This window comes from Arachis hypogaea, chromosome 18 (assembly GCF_003086295.3).
Source record: "Arachis hypogaea cultivar Tifrunner chromosome 18, arahy.Tifrunner.gnm2.J5K5, whole genome shotgun sequence".
Classification (NCBI taxonomy): domain Eukaryota; kingdom Viridiplantae; phylum Streptophyta; class Magnoliopsida; order Fabales; family Fabaceae; genus Arachis; species Arachis hypogaea.
In genome coordinates, this window is record NC_092053.1 from 4,443,396 (window position 1) to 4,451,878 (window position 8,483).

At 36.6% G+C, this 8,483-nt stretch overlaps 1 protein-coding gene across 2 annotated transcripts; it reads left to right on the forward strand.

Annotated features, from left to right (window-relative positions):
* The first annotated feature begins 984 nt into the window (after positions 1–984).
* LOC112770765 (homeobox-leucine zipper protein REVOLUTA) lies at positions 985–6,923 on the forward strand. 2 transcript variants are annotated; one of them, XM_072224578.1, is made up of 18 exons: positions 985–2,014; positions 2,226–2,385; positions 2,522–2,619; positions 2,708–2,798; positions 2,955–3,050; positions 3,146–3,259; positions 3,341–3,424; positions 3,524–3,679; positions 3,760–3,834; positions 4,111–4,217; positions 4,313–4,496; positions 4,580–4,768; positions 4,993–5,073; positions 5,246–5,380; positions 5,536–5,867; positions 5,978–6,083; positions 6,174–6,323; positions 6,454–6,923. In XM_072224578.1, the coding sequence occupies exons 1-18, from the start codon at positions 1,785–1,787 to the stop codon at positions 6,601–6,603; spliced, it is 2,538 nt and encodes an 845-aa protein (XP_072080679.1). In that variant the 5' UTR covers positions 985–1,784; the 3' UTR covers positions 6,604–6,923. The 2 variants fall into 2 exon arrangements, with proteins under 2 accessions (XP_072080679.1, XP_025670949.1); XM_025815164.3 differs by having other exon boundaries at positions 1,007–2,023.
* Positions 6,924–8,483: the final 1,560 nt, after the last annotated feature.

An 8,483-nucleotide genomic window follows, 5' to 3' on the forward strand; every position in this document is an offset into this window, starting at 1 on the left:
CAGCCACAGGCAGATCTGAAAATTTTGGGGACTAAGGAAAAAAAAGGTTTTTGTTTTTAGGCCCCACGGTGGGCGCCAATTGTTCTTGTATGGATTAGCTGGGATATAGCTCGTTCCTTGGTGACTTCCTTCAAGCCTTCCTTCGAGACGGGTTATACCTCGACACCTTGGGACACCTGCAAAAAAATATTCTAACGCTCAAATCAGTATATGAATAAGCTTTATTTTCAAGTAATTATTGGATGAATGAATGTTCCACCTTTCTTCTAATTACTTTGTTTTATAACCAGGATAAGTAATTAGAGATTATTTTTTGCCGTTATCGAATTATAGTGGTAACGTATAGAGGTATATCAAAATATTTTGATTTGTTGTTATGATTCTAATAACTGATTTATAACGTATATGTCGAATTTTTATAACTAACTTATAACGATTGTATCACGTGTAAATAGCTAAATCGAGTTATACTGATTTAATTTATATAAATTAATAAATATATTTAGAATAGACGTATAATCAATTTCTGTTAAGAATACCTGCATAATCTTGACTCTAATTATTTTATTAAAGTGAATTACTCAAAATTTCATTTTGATTATGTCATTCTTAGAATTTTTCAGTGTACATTTTTATTTTTATTTTTAGTAATATTATAAATAAGAAATAAATAGTTGTTTTAACATTTATAAGATTTTGATTTTGATAAAATAATTTAAACACTTAAAATAATAAATTAATAATTAATTTATTTTATTTAAAAATTTAATATTTAAATTTTTTTTTGTTAAAACAAAAATTATAATTTATTTTATCAAAATTAAAAATTTTTCGAATGACAAAATAGTTATATTTTCTTGGGGCTTCATATTGTTGTAACTTGTAAGGACTAATGGGTGATTGGAAACAAAAAAGAGGGGCAGGAAGGTAAATTCAGTCCAAATTATTACATACTTAAAAAAATTAGTAAAAGAGTGTAGTAATATGATCCTCGATATGTGTGCATGCTTCCTTTCTTCCTTCTCAGTTCTTACTTCTTACTTCTTACTTCTTACTTTATTCTTCTCTCTTTGCTTCTGCGATCACTCTCAAAACTTAAACACACTCACTCTCTCCCTTTCAAATTCTTCTCTCTTCTCTCTCAATGCTGCTTCTTCACAACTCAGAACATCAACAAAGAGCTTAACAAATCCACTTTCCCTTTACCACCGAACCAAAAAGAAAAAATAAAAACAAAAATTCCAACTACCTCTTCCCTTATTCCATTCTATTCGTTCCTTCTTCCTCAAGCTCCATTATTCTCAACTCAATCTCATACCTTTCTTCCGCTTCTCGAATCTCCTTCACAAAAAGCTAAAGCCTCTTCAAAATCCTCGCTTACTTCAAACTCCAAAGCACTACTCATCCATATCCCTTTCTTTTTTGTTTGCTTCACATGGATTTAAGAACGAGCCTTCACCCCAAACGAAATCAGAACCCCGTAATTTGTGGCGGTTCCCAGCTCTGAAACAAAGTCCCCTGCTTTCTGTTCCCAAAACACAATTACCGGTTTCCCCCAATTTCTCTTGCCAGCTACTTAAAGCAACCGGTTTTTCAGTTCGAAGGTGGAAAAAACGAGGATTTTGTGTTCCTATAGCAACGAGTAACGCATGCTTCACTAAAAATATTCGCTTTTTATTGTCTTTATTATTGTAGTGTTAGTATATAATAATACATAACATTTATAAGATTCAGCATAAGAATCTTGTTGTGGAGTTTTGAGGAGGAGGAAGAAGAAGAAGAAGATGGCTATGGCTGTGGCTCAGCATCATCATAGGGAGAGCAGCATTGACAAGCATCTTGATTCCTCAGGAAAATATGTTAGGTACACTGCTGAGCAAGTTGAAGCACTTGAAAGAGTTTACATTGAGTGCCCTAAACCTAGCTCCTTGAGGAGGCAGCAGTTGATTAGAGACTGCCCCATTCTTGCAAACATAGAGCCCAAGCAAATCAAAGTTTGGTTCCAGAACCGCAGGTGATTCAGGTCTTCCACCCCCTTTTTTTGTTTAACTTTGATTTTTGATGTGTTTAGGATAGGGATTACGGTGTTATGTTATGGTCAAAAGTGTATGAATGAATGAATGGATGGGTGGATGTATGAGATTTTATTGGTGGGTTGTCAGGTTTGGTAATTGATATGGTTTTGATATTGTTGGGGGTGTGTTTGAAATTGAATTACTATGCAGGTGTAGAGAGAAGCAGAGGAAAGAGGCTTCACGGCTTCAGACCGTGAACCGCAAGCTCACGGCGATGAATAAACTGTTAATGGAGGAAAATGATCGATTACAGAAGCAGGTGTCGCAGCTGGTGTGTGAGAATGGGTATATGAAGCAGCAGTTGCATACTGTAAGTCTATCAGCATCGGTTTTTTCGTTGAATATATCGTCGTTAATTGTCATGGTTGGGGAGTTATTTTGATTTCAGCTGGTGTATGATTTGGTTGCTTTGACTAAAATTGAAGTGTTTGATGTTATTGTTACAGCTTCAGCCATCAGCAGCAACCACTGATGCAAGCTGTGATCCAGTGGTTTCGAGTTCGACTACTCAGCAATCTATGAGAGATGCTAATAGTCCCGCAGGGTATGACTCTTGAAGTATAAGAAATGGCTTTTATTCTATTTTAGTTGTGATTCTTTCTCTGATTCATTTTCTTATGTGATCCTTGCAGATTCCTATCAATTGCAGAGGAGACCTTGGCAGAGTTCCTTTCAAAGGCTACAGGAACTGCTGTTGATTGGGTTCAGATGCCTGGGATGAAGGTGTTCTTTCTATATAAGAAACGATTAGTGGCCATGCTTCTAGTAGATTATTTTGTTTGTTTTTATAACCATGGCACTCTGCTGATTTGAGTTGAAGGCTGAATTTCATCCATTAAATTCCTTTATTAATGGTACTTCCGAAATTCTTTTTGTCAGCCTGGTCCGGATTCGGTTGGGATCTTTGCTATTTCGCAAAGTTGCAGTGGGGTGGCAGCTCGAGCCTGTGGTCTTGTCAGTCTCGAACCTACAAAGGTAAATCTGAATGAAAGATGCAGTTAACACTTTTCTGAGTTCTTTAAGTTTGGATTTTGAATGGCTAAATGCCTTAATGCCATAATTTTCAATAGATTGCAGAGATCCTAAAAGACCGCCCCTCTTGGTTTCGGGATTGCCGGAGCCTAGAGGTTTTCACAATGTTTCCCGCTGGAAATGGAGGCACAATTGAACTTGTTTACACCCAGGTGAGAAATCAAAATTGAAATGTAACATCCCTTAGTTCTCTTTTGTTTGATCCTTGCAAGTAAACACGAAATTTGCTGCAGACATATGCTCCTACCACACTGGCTCCTGCCCGGGATTTCTGGACTATTAGATACACTACAACTCTGGAAAATGGCAGTCTTGTGGTAAGTGTGTTTGTATTCCATGTTGTCTCAAAATCTTTAAACATTTCTTTTCTTTTCATTGAAAGGCAGTTGTTTAATATAATTTGCACTCTTGTGAAGGTTTGTGAGAGGTCACTATCTGGTTCTGGGACTGGGCCTAATGCAGCTGCTGCTGCCCAGTTTGTGAGGGCTGAAATGCGGCCTAGTGGCTACTTGATTCGACCATGTGAAGGTGGAGGATCAATCATTCACATTGTAGACCACCTAAACCTTGAGGTTTGACTTCTTATCAAGTTTATATATGCTACCTTTCTTTTTATTATATATTTATTGAATTGCTTAGAATTTTCTTCTAGGCATGGAGTGTGCCAGAAGTGCTGCGACCACTATATGAATCATCAAAAGTGGTAGCTCAGAAAATGACAATTGCGGTAAGTTCACTCGATAATTCAGGGTTACACTGCTAACTGTGTTGGCTGTTGTGGACATTGTGAACAACATTTGAAATTTGAACTGCTGTGTTAAAAAAAAAGGTCTTTTGAGTACTCATCACCATATCTAGTCTTCGTCTTTCCTAATAATCTAACATTCTTCTTGTCAATTTCAACAAGTACATGACTGGTTTTTTAGACCTGTCTTCATTTCATCTTATACCCCGCTGCCATGCTTTCTAAGACAGCTATTGATTCAAAGGGGTTTTGTGATAGGCGCTACGTTATATCAGGCAAATAGCCCAAGAAACAAGCGGTGAAGTGGTTTATGGCCTGGGTAGGCAACCTGCCGTTCTGAGAACTTTCAGTCAAAGGTTGAGCAGGTACAACATATAGAATTTCTTTCCTTGAAAACTATTTCAGCCTGCTGTTGTAAAATGATTTATTATATGCCTGAAACTGAGACATACACTTGCAGAGGTTTCAATGATGCTGTCAATGGTTTCAATGACGATGGCTGGTCTGTACTGAACTGTGATGGTGCCGAGGATGTAATTATTGCAGTTAGTTCAACCAAGAACTTTAGTGGAACTTCTAATCCAGCAAGTTCCCTTACATTCCTTGGAGGAATTCTGTGTGCAAAAGCTTCTATGTTACTCCAAGTGAGTGTCCAAAACCCATTGTTGTGAGGAAAAAAAAAACTCTCTTTGAAGTGTTATATGACAAGCTTCTGATTGTCTTGCAGAACATCCCTCCTGCAGTTTTGGTTCGTTTCCTGAGGGAACATCGCTCGGAGTGGGCTGATTTTAATGTCGATGCCTATTCTGCTGCATCACTGAAATCTGGCTCATATGCCTATCCAGGAATGAGGCCTACAAGATTCACTGGCAATCAAACAATCATGTCCCTTGGACATACAATTGAACATCAAGAGGTACAACTGCATTCCCTTTTCCAAGGCACTAAGCCATATGTGTAAATTTGTTTGCATCCTGTTCTGGGATCCATTAGAGACTGGTCTGTGTGACCTTGAACTTTGGTGTTTTTAGATGGTCTGTTATGCTATTCAATAGTAATGTCAACGTTTTGCTGACAAATCACACTAAACCACTTGCTGTTTCAAGCCTGGTCCCTGCTAATGTTGTGTTAACTTTACAGATGCTGGAAGTTATCCGTCTTGAAGGACACTCTCTTGCTCAAGAAGATGCATTTGCCTCTAGGGACGTTCATCTCTTGCAGGTGCTGCCTCTGGCTAGTTGAAATATGAGTTGTCTGTATCATCTGCAGTTCACTTTTTTCTTATTTTTTCTTCCTTTTTTTTAATATAATTTTAAATAGTATTGCGGTTTATTCATGCAGAAATGTAATAAGTAGACTGGTCCTATATAACCATTTTGTTTTCTTTGGACAGTTATGTAGTGGAATTGACGAGAATGCCGTGGGGGCTTGTTCTGAGCTCATATTTGCTCCTATTGATGAAATGTTCCCAGATGATGCTCCATTGTTGCCTTCCGGTTTCCGCATTATCCCGTTGGATTCAAAACCAGTTGAGTTCTGTTTATATTTGGTCCTTTTTAGTGTTAAATCTCTTGATATTGCATTTGAATAGAGAAAAAAGTACTGTGCAAGTTAGAAAGGAGCTACTGATACTGATGTGCGTGTATGACACACTATAATCATGTTGATATTATTGTTTTCCAGGGTGATAAAAAGGATTCAATGACAGGAAGTCAAACCCTGGATTTGACATCTGGTTTTGAAGTTGGCCCAACAACAAATGGTGCACGCGATGCGGTATCATGTCATAGTGCTCGGTCGGTGTTGACTATTGCCTTCCAGTTTCCTTTTGACAGTAGTCTGCAGGATAATGTTGCTGTCATGGCACGCCAGTACATCCGTAGTGTGATTTCCTCTGTGCAGAGGGTTGCCATGGCGATTTCTCCATCTGGTATAAACCCGGCAATTGGCTCAAAACTCTCTCCTGGTTCTCCAGAGGCTCTTACACTAGCCAACTGGATCTGCTGCAGTTATAGGCAAGTCTGCATCTGTCGTATTGTGTTCAAGCTTTATTGTTGAATATTCTTTCTTGAAAAGTATCTAATGCTGCACTTCACTTTTTTGTTCTTTTTTCTTCTAAAAACAGTTATTATTTGGGGGCAGAGTTGCTGAGATCTGATTCTCTCATTGGCGAGTCAGTGCTTAAACATTTGTGGCAACATCAGGATGCCATTTTGTGCTGTTCTTTGAAGGTATGGCAGATGTTTTGTTCATAGTAGAGTTCATCATTTCCATGAAAGCCTTTAATTTAAGATACATATGATTCTCTGTCTGGATCGTAGTCGGTGCCGGTGTTCATCTTTGCAAACCAGGCCGGCCTTGACATGTTGGAAACAACTTTGGTGGCTTTACAAGACATCACATTGGATAAAATATTTGATGAGTCTGGACGCAAGGCATTGTTTGCAGATTTTGCCAAGTTAATGCAGCAGGTAAATTTCCACAAGAAAACATAAAACACATTCCCATCTTCTCAATTTTGTTATTTAGTTTTTAGATTACAACTTTCACATTTTCTTTATGCAACAACCTTAAATGCTTTTTCATTTACTATACCTTCAGGGGTTTGCATATCTGCCGGCCGGAATCTGCATGTCAACGATGGGGCGACACGTATCGTTCGAGCAGGCCATTGCATGGAAAGTACTTGCAGAAGAAGATAACAGTGTTCATTGCTTAGCTTTCTCTTTCGTGAATTGGTCATTTGTATGAAAATCCAATTCCAGTATTTAAAGGCCAAACTTTTTCCCACTTCAATATGTATGAACAAAGGAAAAAAGGGCCAATTTTTTTAGGGAAAAGGGAATTTATTTTCGCTGTAGGATTAGATTTGCATCTTATTCAGTTATTCTATTTCATTTTATTTCCTATTTCAGTTCAGAGACCCAAAAAAAAAAAAAAACAGAAAAAATCAGCTAAAAAGTTTTGTAAATTTTTGTTAGTGCTAGAAAGATGTGATGTGGTCACATATTGGTAGACATGGAGCACCTTGTTTCTTTTTGCTGCAATATCAAACTATTTAAAGACCAGAACACATGTCAAATGTCGAGAACCTCTGTTACATGTTTATTAAGAAAACTTTATAAACAAAATGTTATCATACAATGCATCCCAATCAACCGAAAACAACAACAATAATGGTGATCTTAATGGCGAGATTGGTGAGCATATTGTTTTTTGTTGGGTAAAACAAAAGCAACAAATGCAATGTATGAGATAAAAATTTTGTTTGAAGTTCCGAACTTTTTATTTGGTTAGATATATTAATTTTGGTAATAAGTTAGACAAGTTAGTTTTACAGATTTAATTTTTTTTAAAACTTTTGAATTAGTTTTTTTCTATATAGACGAATAATTTGAGTATTATTTATCAAATAATGAGGCCTAAAGATTATGAATTACTATATTTTTCTTTTTCTTTTTTTGGGATAAAAAATTGTTGCGTATATAAATTAAAGCCATTTCCTTGTAATGATAATATCGTTACACAATACTGCTAGGGTCTTACTAGAAGTAGGGGTGGATGGGAAGACATCATTGTAGTGGTGGAGGAGGGAGGTCGGAAAACCTCATGACGCCGGGTAGCTTAACATACACGGCACTACAACAATATCTTCCCAGCCACGGGTACAACCTTCTACTACAATGTTGGAATAAATTAATTTCAATATCCCAGATCATCCATATTGAATCATCAAAAATATATATCATACTCGAATGCGGAAGCGTACCTGAATTTATAAACATAAATCATACGACCGGAAGAGTTTGGATCTTGTGGTTCTTTCGATCTTCCTCAACCAAAGCCTTCTGTATTCCTAGGAGGCTGAATCGCAACTCTTTTGATGGGGAAAGAGCAACAAAGGCGGCTTTGGTATATTGGGGACCGAAACCCTGAAGGTCTATTTATATTTGAGCATGACACCCATTAAACCCTTAAGCCCAAATAAAATAGTATCTAAAGCCCAAAAGATAATATATCTAAAATCCAAAAAGATAATTATCTAAGGAACAAAAGATAATATCCGGTTTTATTCTCATTTAATTCAAAATCAAAAGTAATAATGACTTATTCAATTAGCATTTAAAACAATAAATGAGATCATCATTATATAAGTCATTTAATTTGAAATAGCATAATTTGTGATTATAATTAATATATGTATTGCCCACAAATAAGTTAGGAAATCAAATAATTTTCTAACAATCTCCCACTTGGGCTATACATATATTATTTCTTGACATAATCACATCTTTATAAACTTTATGCGCGCATCTGAATGCTATTTCTCTCATTACTTTAACAATCTGGTCCGTCTCATACATTAGATATGGAACTACCGCAACTTTTATCACATTAAATGCCGTGACTAAACCACGCCAATCACCATCCTAATATACTCAACGACATAGATCAAATTTGGATGAGTAATATGGAAATTACATGCCAAGTGATCTCATGCATGTCTATTTCCAGCTGGTCCAACTTTATTGAGATCAAACACAATACAAATATTGCAAAATGAACATTTCACATAACATGAAATAAACCATCAACTTAATTCTGCAGAAAAATAACTCAATATCTGTCAT

Excerpts from the sequence above, each read along its gene's own strand:
- LOC112770765 (XM_072224578.1), top strand. The coding sequence starts at position 1,785 with ATGGCTATGGCTGTGGCTCAGCATCATCATAGGGAGAGCAGCATTGAC. Across the intron at positions 3,051-3,145 it reads TCAGTCTCGAACCTACAAAG|ATTGCAGAGATCCTAAAAGA; the intron begins GTAAATCTGAAT and ends AATTTTCAATAG. Across the intron at positions 5,868-5,977 it reads TGGATCTGCTGCAGTTATAG|TTATTATTTGGGGGCAGAGT; the intron begins GCAAGTCTGCAT and ends TTCTAAAAACAG.